The sequence below is a fragment of the Etheostoma cragini genome, chromosome 21 (genome assembly GCF_013103735.1).
Source record: "Etheostoma cragini isolate CJK2018 chromosome 21, CSU_Ecrag_1.0, whole genome shotgun sequence".
NCBI classification, from domain to species: Eukaryota; Metazoa; Chordata; class Actinopteri; order Perciformes; family Percidae; genus Etheostoma; species Etheostoma cragini.
The window spans coordinates 1,352,639-1,370,138 of NC_048427.1; the positions used below are offsets into that span (position 1 = coordinate 1,352,639).

Consider the following 17,500-nt stretch of genomic DNA (forward strand, 5'->3'; position numbering starts at 1 on the left):
AAGAGACTTCAGATACAGTATTAGGGGACCACTAAGGTCTATATAAAGAGACTTCAGATACAGTATTAGAGACCACTATGGTCTATATAAACGCACCCAAAGTGCACCATGTACCTTTAAACCGAATAAATACTGAAATTTATTATTAACATTTAAACTTTGAGTACACATTTTAAGAAACAATGATGTCCTGCAGGAAGGGTTTTGTACATAAACATGGATTTGCCTCTAATTTAGGAACAAATAGTAATTTTAATTAAACTCTACAAATGAATTCAAAGCGACCACAGCCAGCTCTCTACTCTGCATGGACATCCTCCCGTGTTAGAAGACTTTACTTAAGTCTCCGTCCTCTACAATGGGGGACTCACGGGAGAGGAGCATCTGACCTCATTCAGAGCTGAACCAGCGGGCGTTGCTTATTGTTTTCAACTCAAGCAGAAGAGCGGCCATGTTTGTTTCTGACCACCAGAGGGCAGAAGATGAGATTAAGCTGAAAGCAAAGTGGGACACACAACCCCCCCCCCCCCCCCCCCCCCCCACGGTTGTGTCTCCATTCGGCTGTGTCGTGTTTACTCTCGGGTTGTCATAACAACTTCCTGATGACGAGGAGGGGGGGGGGGGGGGAGGAGGGGAGGGGGGGGGGTGTGTAAGAGGATACGTAGTGAAAAGGCCAAAGGAAGTGTGTGGGCCTGTGTGAGTATTTGGACATCCTGCCATCTGATGATCTTCAACAATGACCTCACTGACTTTAATTATCACATCAACCAAACCGATGTTTATTTGAAGAACTTTATTTTCCCCTCTCTTCGGAGTGAAATCTTCCTTAAAAAGCGGCAAAAATACCAAAACCACAGCAAGAAAAACAAACAAAAAAAACACACATTCATGACGAGTGTCTTTAAGTAGCCGTGACAACATGATCTGGATGTTAAGGTAATTTATTGTCAATCTGGATCCAATTTTTATTCATAAAAGTGGATTTTATTAAAAATTGCAATTTCCCTAATGGCTTAGAAACAGGTCGGTGAAAACATCCAATCAATTACACAATTCAAGAGCAGTATTTCTACAACTTTCGGTGTCTGGAAAGTCTCTCGATGACAACATGCATCTACAGCTGCTGCAATAGAAACGAATGAACACACCAACACACAAAATAAAAACATAGACACACAAGTTAATCTCCAAACCAGATTAGAGAGCCACTTTTTGTCCTCTGCTGATGGAGGGAGCCCTGGATTTGTTTCCTCACGACATTAAGAAGACGCGCTTGGCTCTTATTTCTTAGCAGTCATCAGAAATCTTCACTCAACCGCCCAAAATGTCCGAAAACAATTTAAAAGGCATTGTTTGTTCTTTTTCCAACGTTGGAATGAATTTTCCTCTTACAGTAAAATCCTAGAAGGCACAAGCTATTTGTACGTTATTTATAGTCTTATGGTGCTCTAGTTACCGGTAGGTTTGAGGCTAAAACAATGTATATAAAGCTCCAAACTTATAACCTATCATCATCATCATCACGGTTTATTCTGGGCCTTTTCATTAAATCACAGACAGAAGAAAGATAAAATAAAATCACCTCCACAGGCGAGCGAGTAGATTTATAGTCAAAAACTTCGATGACCAAATGTTGCCCACAATAGGGCTGTAAGTACATGATATAAAATGTATAAATACTGTATGGTTCTCTTTTTCCATAGAGAAATGAAACAGGGAAATCAAACAAAAACAATGAAGCGGGCTTCAAGGATAAAACCTGTAATATGAATTAATAATATGTTTCTTATTGTCAATGAATCCCATGAAAAGAACAAAATCAACATGGATTGGATCTGCTATCTGTAGTGTGCATTGTGTGTGTGTAAAACCACAAAGCTTTATTACACACACATATACAATTTTATTTTGACTCAATCCCACACACGCCGCCCTGCAGCTACAAATACTCACTAGAGCACCAAATGTGGATTCATCCGCCGCTGAAAATAGTCCCCAACAAATGCACCATTTCCTCCTGTTTGATAAAAACACTGCCTGTATTAACTGACTTGTGAACCCTTTTATGATGTGAACATGGAACGCGTCAACAGTCAAAGAGACTGTCCAACTTTGTAGGAACCAATAGGATCGACGTTGACTCAAAGTATCAAGAATGGGCCGGGATACTATTCTGACATTATTATAGCCTTCAGCCAAAATATCACGGTTTCACGGTATTGCAATTACGGCTTTAAAATGTAATATTTTTTAAATGTTAATGTTTCTTTAAAAACACACTGCACACCGGCAGGGAGACAGATTTCACAACTGCACTTCCTGTCCTTATGTCCACTCATAAAAGACAGCTCATTCCTTGGGACCGGTACGACAGAAGATGTTAGGGGTTATGAAACCTTGCCCACGCCTAACTGAGAGACGGACTAACATTTGGTCTTTGCATGGGATATGTTGACAACAAAAGAAAATATAGACTAAAACAAACGCTATCCTTTATATCATAGAGACACAGTGAGTCTCTGGCCCAATCCCAAAGTCCAGACTCCAGGATTTGTGCTTAGGGTCGTCCCGCCGTCAAATTTCAAAGGGTGTGAGGGTTTGAGTGCACAATCACCGAGCCCTGTCTGTGAGTCTGCATCGATGCAGACGTCACCAGAAGGGTATTACCCACAGATCAGAGCGTTACCATGGGGAAACCTCGGAAATTACAAAAGGTAAACAACAGCTCGACCCGCGACCACGGAGCCGAACGGACCTGTTGTCCAGCTTGTAAAAAAAAAAAAAAGAGTTTGAAAGAATGTAAAATCAGCCGGCCGTGTCCTGAGCCTCGGCCGTGTGGAAAGCAACAAACTTAAAATGGAAATACCCAAAACAGGCAAGTTTCAACAACATCTTTGTTGTTAAATGTCGCCAAGGTAACGTGTGGTCTGGTGAAGTGTTGTCCCAATCCCATTTATTCCTATCTGAGTCCACGTGGCCTCACACACAAACACACACTTAGCACCTGAGATCAATGAAGTCTGGGAGTCCGTAGTCCTCAGGGCTCCCTTTGGGATTGGGCCACAGTGCTTCTCACGTTGCATCATCTACATGTGGAGTTTTCTGCCTGGTGCAAAACATGAAAAGACTTCCTTTGTTTGTTTTTTACATCAAGTTAAGGTATTAAATGGCTTCTAGTTCATTATGATGTCTTCACTGCCACCACGTCGGCTCCACACCTACCCCCAACAGTTGGTAAATACACTTCTGTGAATGATAAAACTAGCAGGAAGTGGAGAATAAACACAGCCTGTATTGGCTTTAGACAACATGAGCTGTAGATAGATGTTATGGACAAGACGGAAGAAGATCACCGCACCTTTGAGTGGGATTAAAGTCCATGTCGGACAAAGTTTTTCTTTCTGTCCCCAATCAAAGTGTCCCAGGTCAGCTGGGGGTGCAGGGTGCAACCTCCAGCCTTTAGGTCACAAGAGTACCCTGCAGGACAGCAGTGCTTAGAGTCGGAGCAGCACACCGCCTGTCAGAGGAAAAATAAGATCAGTTAGATTAAGATTAGATTAGACTAGGGACTGGGTGTGTATGTGGGTTTGTGTGTGCGTGTGTGATGAAGTGGGAAGCGGCAGACTGTCTGTGTTATTGTTACAGAGATGCTTGGGAGTTATAGATTCCTGCTGGTTAAAATACTGTCTATGAAAGTGCAGATGTTTTATTTTTTTAAGCCTAACTACTAGTCGGCGGGGCTAGAAATCAAAATCCACTATAAAAGTGCTGATGTGCGTGAGGTGGTGTTGTACCCGGGGTGAGGGGCAGCAGGCCCACTCTGCGGCTGAGACCCTGCAGCACGTGTCCTGCACGGGGCAGCGGACCTCCCCCGTGGCGTCACAGGGGACGTCGGCGTCGTCCTCGGTGTCTCTCGGCTCGGACCGTACCACTTTGCTCTGAGGGAGGCTGAGGAGGAGCGCGTCGTGGTTCTTCTTCTCGCACGTTCCGGTCTGCATGTTGCAGGTGTAGCCCTGAGGACAGCAGTGCTCGCGGTCCGCGCAGCACACCGCCTGAAGAGGACACAGAACAAGAGTCTAACATCTGATATGAACGTTTCATACCGTCAACAATAGTGTTTGAAGTCATTGTGCCCTCTGATAAATTTACATTTGAACTGAAAAAAAAACAAATGAGGAAACCTCTTTTTAAATCAACGTCTGTCTATTGGACTCAAATTCATAATATTTCTCAACATCAGACATAAATGTGTGATGATCTAGCTTTGGGAGACTTGTGTGTCTGAACAGGAGCTTACTAGGCCTTTAAAAGTGACTTTGAAATCCCCGGATTAGTTAGTGGAAATCTTTATTCGTAGGATTAATTTCATTTTTTTCAAAACCGGTAATGGAATAGTCCAGGCGTCCATCCAAATGTAGTGCCAACTTTTAACATCATTTTCCAGAAATGGTGAAACGAAAAAAGTATGTAATGCACCTTTCCATCCAATGCTATTTTATATGTGAATATTAGGAGATGATTAATCAGCATAAAGAGCTGGCGGAGCATTAAAAATACATATTTATGCATGTTGAGAAACACTAAGGTTATCATTCATCTTAAATGTCTCAAACAACACTGACTTGTGTTTTATTCCTATGTCAAATGGCTCTTTAAATGCACTAAGAAACAACTTTTGGCCCCGTAATTTTAATCTGTGCATTTTCAAACTCACTGAAATATCTGATCTTACACCAAATTAACAGCCAAATAAAGTGCAGTCAGTGATGGACAGACCTTGACCAGCGGGCAGCAGCCCCACTCTCCCGTCTGCAGCTTACAGCAGGTGGTTCCTGCAGCACAGCTGCTTTTGTCGTCACATTTAACGTCCGTGACGGCGCCCGGCTCGGTCACGGCGCTCAGCTTGCTGAACCAAGGTATGACGACATGGGGGCCCTTAGAGCAGGAAGAGCGGTGAGCTTCACAGGTGTGACCGTCGGGGCAGCAGTGGTTTCCATCACTACAACACACCGCCTGAAGAGAAGCAAACATCACTCTGGATTTAAGCTGCAGAGATTCATCCATCAACTATTACAAATAATAGCAAACTATTTGGATAATGACTTATTCACTTTGAGTTATATCTTCTGAAAAGACAAAGTAAATACATCTCTTATTCCAGACTCTTAAATGTAAACAACACACTTTGTGGACAAAACAAGACACTTGAGGATGTCATCTTGGGCTTTTGGGAAACACTGACCAACAAACTAATCAATGAATCACTATAAATCACATGTAATTAGCTTTTGCTGTGTTTAAGGCTGTTTTAATAACCCCGTACATTCGGCAGAGGGCAGCAGCCCCATTTGTGGCTCTTCTCCATGAAGCAGCAGGTCGTATCTTTGGGGCAGCTGGTCTGGGCGTCACACATGTTCCTGGCCGGAAGAGTTGGACCGGGCTCTTTCTGCAGGGCCGGGATCTTCTGCAGCCAGGGCCGACTGAGGTCTCCGGGTTTGTCGCACGCCTGTTCAGCCACGTTACATTTGTAGCCTTCGGGGCAGCAGTGGTCACGATCGTTACAGCACACGGCCTGGAAGGACCAAGACAAAACAGCTCTTAAATGTAATCCCCTGAAATCCCTGTAAATGTCAGATTCACAGAACAGATGGAAGATATTTCATGCGACATGGCTTCAAACAAATGACATCAAAGTCAAAGAATGTCAAGCAGAAGTGAAACGTACGGGCTCTTCTTTTGTCCAAATCTCATCTGATCATTCAGAAAGTCACGTCACTGTCTCCTTAACTATGTCAATGAACATGGTTTCATGTTACTAAAGTTTCATAGTTTTCAGTTTGATGGATGGATACATGAGAATAATAACCATCAGCCGCAGGCCTAATGCACATAGAGTTCCAAGCTCTGCGATTGGATGTTTCTAACTAAATGCTTCTTATGAGTCTTAATTAACTTCTCCCCTAGTTTTTATGTCCTAGAGATTTTTATTTATTTTTTTAAAACAAAGAACCAGACTTTTTGTAACTCAGTTGTTCATCATTTGTTCTGATGAATCAACCAGGAAGGTTTCATGCCCATCCAAGGTTTGAAAAAGCTCCAGCTGTGAGTTATCTAACAGGACTTTCACACCCTGGAAGCCTGTAATGACTCCCGCCTAAATCACAGCTGACACTAGAACGAGAACAAGTACTTTGAAACACACCAGTGTGATGCGACCTGCAGTGGCTCACTCGCTCAACAAGCCCTTAACAAGGCTGTGCTATGGTTTGGTGCTGAGGCCTGCAGTTTCAATCGCAGATTGGATGAATTTTCATCACATGGCTATGAGTAAACTGCAAACCGAATGATTTTTGAAGCCTAAAAAACAATATTATGCTTTTTACAGCTGCTTCATCATGCAAATGCATGAATTTCTGCATTTTTTTGAGTTTTTTTTTCCCAACACATTTTTTTGGCTTTACTTTATATAACTTTTTACATAATGTTGACGCATTCTACTAAGATGCGTTCAGGGATGGCTGAAATTTTGAGAATGCGACAAACAATTTGGTTTTTACAGCTTTTTAGGGGTAAGTGTTTCTCCTTTGGTGATCTTTTAAACAAAACATGCTTTTTCAAACCCGCCGGTGGGTTTTGGGGTTGAAGGAGGGTTGAAACTGAAGAAAGAGACACTGACCTGAGGTAAGGGGCAGCAGGCCCACTGTCCCAAGCCTTTATTACAGCAGGTGGTGCCTCCTGGACACATGGTCTGCTTGTCACATTTCTCATTCTCCACCTCCCTGGTCAGAGCCGGCACCTTCTCCACCCAGCGGAGGGAAGGTAAGAACCCCGCCGGGTCGTCACAACTTTCTGCCTCCAGGTTGCAGACTGTGCTGGGAGGGCAGCAGTGGACGTGGTCGTCACAGCACACAGCCTGACAGGAACACACAATAGATAGATAGAAAGTTATCGATCCCAATAAAATGGGAAATTATAGTGTTACAGCAGGAAAATCAGTCACATAGCACAGAATATAAATATAAATGAAATACAAGAACAAATATTTGAATATATACACACAATTAGTACTGTTTCATTAAGCTTTGTAGCACAAAACCAAACCCTGTGAAATACCTGAATATTTACTTTTGGCTTCCGTTTACTCGGATGTTATTCATGATGTTATGATGTTACTCTGGACCCCGTAGAGAAAGTAGGGGAGAGAATTGATGTTAGCCAAGCTGACATCCAACACCCCCCACCCCCCACTCCCTACATGACACTGTGGGGTCCCTGATCAGCTCCTTTAGCAGCAGACTGATACCCCCCCCGGTGTAAGATGGAGAGGTCCCGCAGGTCAGACTCTACTACACCTGCACCACCTGATATCGTTGTAGTTTCTGTTCCCTTTTTTTCATTTACTCCACACACTCTCTGTATGTCTTTATTATCTGTATTTATATTTTTCCATTACAAGTACTTACTTGTTATTTATGGTCACAGGTGAATATAACTCATATTATGGTTACCTACTTTTGCTTTATTACTTTAATTACATTTCAATTTAATTTTAACGTCACTTACTTATACTGCAATGTTGTTTTTTGTACTATGGCAACCGCACTTTACGATACCTTTATTTGACGCCACTTTACTTCAGTCTACCTTCTCTCATTGTCTACTGTTCGCCTGTTTTTCTTGTGTGTTTACTTGCTTGTCTGTTTATTTGTTTTTGGCTCTTATTGTTGAGAATGCTACTGTAACAAAGGAAATTCCCCACTGTAGGATGAATAAAGTATTATCTAATCTAATAAAGTATTATCTATTGCCTGTGATTGTCGTTTACATGCAAGTTGAGGCACTAAAGTAAGTTGCAGTCCTAACAAAGCTTTTTCTGAGTCTATCTGTGTTGCACTCCCGATTGTCCATGATGGAAACTCTTCATAAAATGCCAACGGCAGCCTACAGATTGCTCTTCCCAGAATCATCCCTCAGGTCCCACATTACCTGCGGCAGAGGACAGCAGGCCAAGCCTCCGCTCTCCGTCTTACAGCAGGTGGATTTCCCAGGGCACGACGCGGTCTCGTCACACTTGCTGTTGTTGGTCAGTAAGGGGAAGGCGGGCACTTTGCCGAGCCAGGGCACCACGGGGCTGCCTGAGGGATTGTCGCAGGTGGAGGCTGCAAGGTTACATGTGGTGCCGTGGGGGCAGCAGTGAACGTGGTCCTTGCAACACACAGCCTGCATGGAGGAGAAACAAACAATCTGCATTACATACATGATATTTAACTACTACTGTGTGTGTGTCTGTGCAGGAGAAATGTCCTTCTTTCTCCTCCTTCACACTGACCTCCATTACTGGATAATGAAGCGGAATACGTGCCAAGACTTGCATTAGTCATATTGACTTTTTCTACAGCAAAACAAATTTCCTTGAGTATTACTTAGCTGAGATAAGGGGAGAAGTGATTTGTTGACTTAAAATACAGATAGAAAAAACTCAACTCTTAAAGCAGACAATAGATATTGAATTGACGGTGAATTGAGAGGATCCTGAGTAACTGAGTGCAACTGGACCGAGGCCAACAACAGGCTACATCTAAGCTACTACATTTATACCTTTACAGTGTTTTGAGACAAACAAAACCTCTCCGTCTATAGCAGAACTAATCTCCGTCAATAAAAGCTGTAGTGTGTAACTTTTTGATATCAATGAATGTCCGTTCCATTCAAGCCGTTGCCAAATGAGTTGCTACAAAGCTAATAACGACTATCAGCTCCACACAACTCTGTATTTCTCAGTATGACTATGTTCAGAAGATTGTAATATCCGGTGACTTTTGTGCGAAGAGGCTCGAGTTTAGATAATTACCTCTTCTGAAGAGCTGTTTTTTAAAATCACCCGTGTCCTCCTTGGCTACTAGCAACTGTGTGGATGAGGGTGTGTGTGTGTGTTATCAAATGACTTTGTTTTTCGGGCTCAGAAAACAGCAGAAAAGTGCGGACACCAGGCAGAAAAGTAGCAAAAAAACATTGTTTTTTTAAAACCAAAACAGACGGTGTAGATGAAGTTAAAGTCAGAGTCAGTGTGACACACAGACACAGACACACACACACACACACACACACACACAAACACACCAGTATGTACCTTAGGCAGTGGACAACAGGCCCATTGTCCGTCTGATGATTTACAGCAGGTGTTTCCGTCAGCGCAGGCCACAAAGGCGTTGCAGGGAACAGCTCCGACTAAAAGATAAACATTATTATCAGCGCACACGTGAGCAAACTTTACTGAGAAGAGTAGCACTGCATTACTGTGACATTGATGGAAAGGTCTATTTATTCCACACATTCTTCCTCTTTGTGAAAGCAAGGTGCCTACAATACCCACAATGCAATAAAGGCTTTTTAAAAATAATCATTGTAAACTGGTCTTTATGTTCATTTAAAATCTCACTTATAACAACAACAGCATCATTTTAGTCTTTAATTGTTTCATTTTGTGCTTTTTAAGGCATTTTGTCTTTCTATTAAATCGCTCTTTATTTAAATCTGAATTATTTAGATTTTATTGCACTTTTTTTACATCTGTAGGTTTTATGTGTTTGGTAAAGCCCTTTGAAAATTGCTTTTAAAAAGTGCTACATTAGTTATTCCTTTTATTAGAGATTACATAAACAGCACCACAGCACGCAAACCCTAAACTATACTGTATATCACACAAAAAGTTATTAAAATAAAGTATCTACAGCAACTGTTTAAAATAAAAACACGCAGGAGCATTTAAGTCATCATGCTTTATGGTCTATAATTGGAAGGGTCCTATCTTTACCCCCCCGTGCAGCGCAAAGCCTGATGCAAGTGTCTTTGCTAGTGTAAGACCGACGCAGTTGTCAAGTTCCCGTTCATCGCCCACGTTGTTTAAATAGCAAACGCACCTGCGGCCATGGGCGTGCTGGTCTTACAGGGTGGTGCGTTCAGGTGCATTCTTGGTTTATTGTTATCTTGTGACAGCGGAGCGCCATTGACCAACTAAAACCTGGTCTAAAGTAAATAAAGCAGCCTTTCATTGTTATTTTAACAGCCTATCAGTAAAATGGGCCCATGCTCAAACACACTTCCACTGTTGTGGAAGTTTCTGTACAGCGAGGGAGGAATTTGAGTGCCAGAAGAGACCTTGTTGAAACAAAATAAAGACAGGCTGCAAACTGAATTAAAGGTTTGGGTTTTCGGTGGAAGGGTTTAATCATTTTCTCGAGAGATCAAAATGACAATGAACAGAGTTACAAAGTGACCCACAGACACACATACACACACACACACACACGGCCCATAATCTCAGTGTAAATCTGCTCCATGAAGCGATAATGTTCAGTATCTACACTACATCAGATAAAAGCTGCTGGAGAAAACTAGTCAAAGCCAAATAGGACCACGAGACGGTCTTTGACAGTCAAACCACAAGTTCTGCTTTAAGATGGGTCGCCCCTGGTGACGACCACCGTCCCACTCTGACCTTTGCTCCCAGCGGCCACCAGCTCCGTGGCAGCAGCGGGGATCTTCGAGATCATGGTGCTCTCTCCCCGGGCGGACACACAGGTGCTGTGGGAGAGGTCACACTCTGTTCCTTCAGGACAACAGTGGGCGTGATCTGAACAGCAGACCGCCTGGAAGAAACAAGGGAAAGCATCTAAATCAGGGACCACTCCTCTGAACTTTAGGGATGTTTATTGGCTTAAGTGTTGAGTTAATAGGGAAAGTTGTTGGCAGAAGAAATAAATAGTTTCACACATGATATAAAATGAGCTGACTCTCCTTAATCTGCTTCTTACAAATCACATTAATAGTTTCAGGCACAGAACTGAGTGAAGTGTAGAGTTTATCTTTAAAACTGTTTGAGAAATGTTGAGCTCAAAATAATATGGTTTTAATTCTGGATGGAGTTGAAAGTCAGATGGTTTTGATTTTCCATGTGAAACTTTTTCCTCCTTTCAGCATGATGAGACTGGTGCCAGGGTTTTCCCTAAGATTATAAAGGTGTAGGCACAGCGCTTTATCCGTTTTGGGCACCATCTAAAGCGTGATTTATGGTTCTTTGGAGGCTCCATGCAGAGCGGCCTGAAGTTTATACTTGTGTGCTAGTGTGTGTGTTGAGCAGGCGTGTATGTGCGTGTGTGTGTGTGTGTGGTAGAGCGAGTGAGAGAGTGACACTGATTAGCTTCGGAGAGAGTAATGACTCTAGAGTCATAGTGTCTCCCCTGTGCTCTCGGACCACGGCAGGAAAAGTTAACCCCAGCTTGATTTCATGTTGTTTATGGAGAAGGAGGACCAGGAAATGAGTCGGGGGGGAAATGCTACTCTACCAATACACGCCGTGCATCACTGTGACGTGTTGTTACGTTTTTTGAGAGATGCACGTCAGCCTACAGTGTAGGGTCCTGTGTCTCCACATACCTACGTACATAGCCACGTTGTAGATTTTACGCATAAGTACAAACGACGCTTAAAGGTCCCATGGCATGAACATTTCACTTTATGAGGTTTTTTAACATTAATATAAGTTCCCCAGCCTGTCTATGGCCCCCCAGTGGCTAGAAATGGTGATAGGTGTAAACTGAGCCCTGGGTATCCTGCTCTGCCTTTGAGAAAATAAAAGCTTAGATGGGCCGATCTGGAATCTTGCCCCTGATGAGGTCATAAGGAGCAAGGATGTCTCCTTTCTCTGTTTTGTCCGCCCAGAGACTTTGGCCCACCCATTAAAGAGAGACATCACGGCTTTCAAACGAGCAAAGGGGCAGTTGGTCAAGGCTACACCCCTAGCCTCCACCTTGGCCCCCCCAAGTTTTATCTTCAAGCTTTTGAGTGTTCATTATTTAATTATTCATTATCTGGTCTGTTATCTTGCATAAGTTTTATATTGAAAAATTGTAACATATTCTTGAGGTAGGACCCCTAAACCCTCCGCCACATATGTGCACCTAAGTCTTCTGCTTAGTGATACAAGCTGTATTTTTCTGACAACAACTACACAACAAACACTTGTGTCAACTAGACGTTTGTTTTTTTTGGGGCAGAAATGCGTATCCAGGTAAGTTCAGGTTACTCACATTGGGCATGGGACAGCAGCCATATGTGCCGTTGGTCATCTGGCAGCACGTTGTCTCGTCAGGACATGCAGATATCTTGTCTGGACACTCGACTGACAAAAAGAGAAGCCAGAACAAATGATTATTTATTACACACCGTTTAATCCTAAATTAGCAATTAAAAGACCCATCCAGTGCCTTTTCAGTAATAGGTGCTGACCGTCATTGGGTACGGCAGCGATCTTCTTCAGCAGCGGCAGGCTCGTGTCACCAGACTTGCAGATCCCATGCTCCATGTCACATATGGTGTCGCTAGGGCAACAGTGGATATGATCGCTGCAGCACATGGCCTGCACAAGATTCAAATGTGAAATAAATAAATAAAAATGATGTTTGCTGTTTTAAGCCTTAAGCCCACAAATTTGTGTTCAACAGCCTTAATTGATGTTCACGAGTCTCTTACCATAAACCTTTATTTATTCCAATCAAGCCCTCAAACCACAACAACGTACACGTTTCTATTTCTGCATTGAATATCAGAGTTGGAATACAACGAGGTGCATCACTGTGCAGCTGTGAAATGAAAACCACCGTGTGCAACGATCCACTGTGAAGATTTTAATATGGTGAAATGGACACAAAGTTAACCGCAAAAACAGTTCTCAAACATGACAATAAAGTCACCTCCGCAGTATCTCCCAACACGTAGTTCTTCAGTATTCTCCGGTGCGTTACAGTTACACGACTTGGTCATTATTTGGGATAATAAAAAAAACACAGTACATAATAAAAAGTACAATGTATTTACAGCGGCAGCTAAATAATTCTCAATTTATTGACTTTTTTACATATGTTTTATCTGTTTTTAATTTTAACTTTTTATTCTTGTGTTTTATCTGTTTGTACGTTTTTTTTAAATGTTTTTTTAATTTATTTTTACTGTTTTTAATGTAAAGCACTTCAAATTGCCCAGTTGCTAAAATGTCAGAAAATAGAATAAAATGACAATTATATGACCGTTAAAAATTGAAACTGTATAGAAATAAAAACCAAGACTTAAACAAATAACTGATAATTAAAACTGTTAGTGCTTGATTTTCTGTGGATCAACAAATCAATAAATTTACAAATTGTGTAATATATGTGCAACAGATGTCAAATGTACCTCTGTGTAAGGGCAGCAGCCGTAGTCTCCACTGGTTAGAAGGCAACATGTAAAACTCTCTGGGCAGCTGCTTTTCCCACCAGGACATATCACTGAACCTACGGTAGAAACTACAGAAACAAGGTCATTAATTATTAGTACAGCATCATCAGCATACACAGAAACATGTAGAAATAAACAGTCATTAATTATTAGTACAGCATCATCAGCATACACAGAAACATGTAGAAATAACCAGTCAATAATTATTAGTACAGCATCATCAGCATACACAGAAACATGAAGAAATAAACAGTCATTAATTATTAGTACAGCATCATCAGCATACACAGAAACATGTAGAAATAAACAGCCATTAATTATTACTACAGCATCATCAGCATACACAGAAACATGTAGAAATAAACATTACTAGTCATTGGTTATTAGTAAAGTATCATCAGCATGAACAGAAACAATTAAAAAAGAACAATGTCTTTAGTTATCAGTATAGTATCATAAGCATTTTAGAAAGATTTTAGAGTTTGCCATTTAATTTTATTCAATTTTATTTGTTAGGTCAAATCACAACAGACTTCATCTCAGGACATTTTAAAAAGAGGAGGTCTAGACCAAACCAGAATTTACAGAGACCCAACAATCCCACCCCCTAGAGCAAGCATTTGAAAATATACATTTATCACATGAGATCTACGTGATAAATTCCCCACCTGGATTATTCTCTATCCTCCGGGCAGGCAGTTTCTGCAGCATGGGGAAGGACTCCATCGAGGCAGACACACACTTTGAGTGAGCAAGATCACACTTTGTTCCCCCGGGGCAACAGTGGAGTTTATCCTCACAACACACCGCCTGCAGAAGAGAAGGAAATCATTTCAGACAGTCAGGAATACTCATCAGTTTCCTGCAGATAAGGGAAATTAACAGGTCCTCATGTTGCATGCTGTCAGTGGCAGAGCATTCTTATGTATATAACAAGCAAACACTACATGTGGAAACTGAATTACCAGTTATCAAATGTATGTAAGACTTAGTTTGCCAATAAATAGCGTATAAAATACTCTCTTCAAAATAAGCTTGTTTAGACTCTGCCCTGCACTTTGAGCGCTTTACACACACTACACACATTCCACCCCTAGTCTTAGATGATAAAACCATCTCTTCTCCACCAGAGCAGCTGGCAGCCTTAAACACGCCCCAGTAGACCATGTAATCTTGTTCTTGGTGTGAAGGGCTTGTGTTTTAGTATGCAAGGGTGAGCTCATGCACATCACCTTAGGTAATGGACAGCAGCCCCAGGAGCCATCAAGAAGCTGGCAGCAAGTGGTGTCATCGGGACATTCAGACTCCTCGTCTGGACAAATTACTGCTTTCACTCTCTCCCCGAGCTGAAGACGTCGCACATCACAGCCGACACATACCAATAAACAAAAAGACAAACAACAACATGTCAATGGCAGGACAGGGAATGTAGTTACTTGCAGAAAAAATCTTTTTAGCTTGCTTTCCTGCTAATAAAAAAACTGTAAACAAATTCAAGTCATGGCATTATTCAGGTGTTTAGTTTCAAAATTAAAAAAAATTGACTGGATTTTCTTGATTCTGGTTTTCTGGGGCATCTTAATGCCAATTCAGTTACCTCTGAAGTTTTTAACTTCCACGCCCAAGTGTTATTTATGTCTTTGTGTTATTTGTACTTTAATCTTTAAGGTTAAAATACTGTACACTTTAATAAAAAAGAGCTTATTCTGCGTGCTTTTCGTGTATTAGATAGCAGTAAAGGGAGATAAGACTGTACAAAGTGCAGCAGATACAGGAGTGTATGTGTTTTAATGTGTTGTTTGACCTACATTCTTTAAATACTAACATATGTGTGTCTAAAGGATAAAGTCCAGAAAACAATCAATGGCTGCCAGAACTAAATTCTAGTGTAAACGGTCAACAAACAGCTCAAACATCCTAAAAAATGAAAAGTCTAATGAGCACAGAAGAGACAGGAAACAAAAGAATAACATCACTTTTGGGTATAAACCCTGTATGCTTTTCAAACCGTTGCTTTTCAGGAAATAAAAAAGCTCATCAAGAACATTATATTGAGCTATTTACCTCCCTCAAAATCAGATTAAAATCGTCGCTGTTTAAATACAAAAGTAAAGGGTGAACAATAACATTGATTTATGAAAAGAAAATTAAAATGAGATGCAAGGATTCTGGCCAATAGCGACAATAACATGCCTTTTGACTTTAACGAAGCCCTTACCGTTACCTGAGGGCCGAGCAGAGCCTGTTTGGTGGGAACGCGTCTCATCCAGGGCAGGGACACTGTCTTATTAACACATTTGGAGTGGACGAGATCACAAACCGTCCCCTCAAAGCAGCAGTGGAGATGGTCTGAACAACACTCAGCCTGCAGAGAGATGGTGAGAGACAACAAAGGGCTTACTCAAACAACACGAACACAGAACAGCAGACAACGATGTGTAGGATGAACTCAGCAGAGTTCACTGTGAAAACAATTGATTTAAGACACCCCTTGAAACACCCTTAATCTAGTCTGGAAGAATCCTCAGGTCATTCAGGTCTCCATATTTTGAGAAGTGATAGTTTGGAATTTCATCTGCTCAAATATACAATTCAGAAGAAAAAGGAGCGAAGAAATTGCCTTCATCTGATGTCAAGCTGCTCTTAAATTAAAGGTGAATTCTTGGTGTGTTGCCATCTTGAGGAAGCGGAAAAGTCATTGAGTCAAGAAAAGCTTGATGTAAAGTCAATAAAAGCAGCATTTCATTGTTATTTTTTTCCACCTTTCATTTTTGACAGGACAGCTAGGTGAGAAAGGGGAGGGGGGAAAGAGAGAGAGAGAGAGAGAGAGAGAGAGAGAGAGAGATTGAGAGAGAGGGAAGACAATTCTTTTTAGAAAGTGTTTTTCTTTTGAGGAGGCGTGTAAGACCACGTGCATTTCCTCTTGCAGGATAATAAAGTTTGCTTAGACTTTATTTTAAATAAGTCACTCCTGAGTCAGACACCTAACTGAATGATGACTAGGTCTGCACCATATGAGGAAAATATGCAACAACGCTGTTGAATATCACGATTATGACACTACTTGCAATAAATAAACATATATTAAAGTGTACTCAGTTTGCCTTTCTTTCAATATTCTGCTAAAATGCAAAACAAACTATTTGACTGAACAAATAATTGTACCTAAAAGGCACGACTTGAAAAAAAGAATGACAGCTACATTTTAAAGTGCAGTTTTCCGCCGATATGTTCTTTCAAATAACTTACAAAAATCTCTGAGTGTCGTTTGTGATATGTCACAGCCTTTGCGCCAGTTGAAATTGCGATGACGATAACAAAAATAAATAAAAGCACATATATTTTAGAGCCCAAATGGTAACTCACGTGAGGTAGCGGACAGCATCCATATTCTCCCACAGTGTTCTTGCAGCAGGTGTTTTTGTCTTCACACATGCCTCCATCCGGACAGACCAGCGCTGAGCTCAGGCCCAGCAGAGCCAGACAGAAGATCCCCATCTGCAACATCTGGACACAAGCAGCTGAGGAGAGGAGAGGAGAGGAGAGGAGAGGAAAGGGGGGGAGAAGAGAGGAGAGGAGAGGAGAGGAAAGGGGGGGAGAAGAGAAGAGGAGAGGGCTGTCAGCAATGAAGCATGATGCCAGATACTGGCCAGTGCTATCCTCTTTGCAGTTGCATGCTGGGACAGCAGGCTGAGGGTAGCGGACGCCACCCACCAACCCCCACACACACACCCCCACACACACACCCCCACCCCCACACACACACCCCCACACACACACACACACACACACACACACACACACACACACACACACACACACACACACACACACACACACACACACACACACACACACACACACACACGTTGAAACTGGACAATATTATCTGTATTATCTGTTTTTTGCAATAACACCGGCCTGAAATGTGTGCAATACTCAACTGCTACTAGTATTATTATTATTATTACTTTTCACCATTGCAATTCCTTAATTATGTTAATTATGTAAATAATGTATAATAACATTCCTTTAACTATGTAAATACCGTACATATCCACACTCCTTATATTTCTTTATGTATATCTCTACTCTGATATTTCTACTATTTGTGCAACTGCAACACAGAGATTCCCTTCGAGGATCAATAAAAGTATTTCTGAATCTGACTCTGATGCAACGGGGTCTGACCCTGTACAAAGAGCCGGAACTTATGTCAACATAC

The 17,500-nt window shown here is 41.7% G+C and overlaps 1 protein-coding gene across 5 annotated transcripts in view; it reads right to left on the reverse strand.

The window, feature by feature from the left end:
• Window positions 1-3,107: 3,107 nt before the first annotated feature.
• The window catches only part of grnb (granulin b), a 16,006-nt gene continuing 1,613 nt past the window's right edge, over window positions 3,108-17,500 (reverse strand). The window contains exons 3-18 of one of the 5 annotated variants that reach the window (XM_034860619.1): window positions 16,642-16,782; window positions 15,494-15,640; window positions 14,508-14,621; window positions 13,944-14,085; window positions 13,234-13,343; window positions 12,289-12,418; window positions 12,090-12,181; window positions 10,499-10,649; window positions 9,131-9,228; window positions 7,987-8,220; window positions 6,677-6,913; window positions 5,324-5,572; window positions 4,777-5,013; window positions 3,795-4,052; window positions 3,359-3,517; window positions 3,108-3,246 (exon numbers count right to left, since the gene is read on the reverse strand). In XM_034860619.1, the coding sequence (XP_034716510.1) occupies window positions 3,371-3,517; window positions 3,795-4,052; window positions 4,777-5,013; window positions 5,324-5,572; window positions 6,677-6,913; window positions 7,987-8,220; window positions 9,131-9,228; window positions 10,499-10,649; window positions 12,090-12,181; window positions 12,289-12,418; window positions 13,234-13,343; window positions 13,944-14,085; window positions 14,508-14,621; window positions 15,494-15,640; window positions 16,642-16,782 (2,487 nt within the window). In that variant the 3' untranslated portion in view covers window positions 3,108-3,246; window positions 3,359-3,370. The other 4 variants (XM_034860620.1, XM_034860622.1, XM_034860621.1 and 1 more) reach the window with 4 other exon arrangements.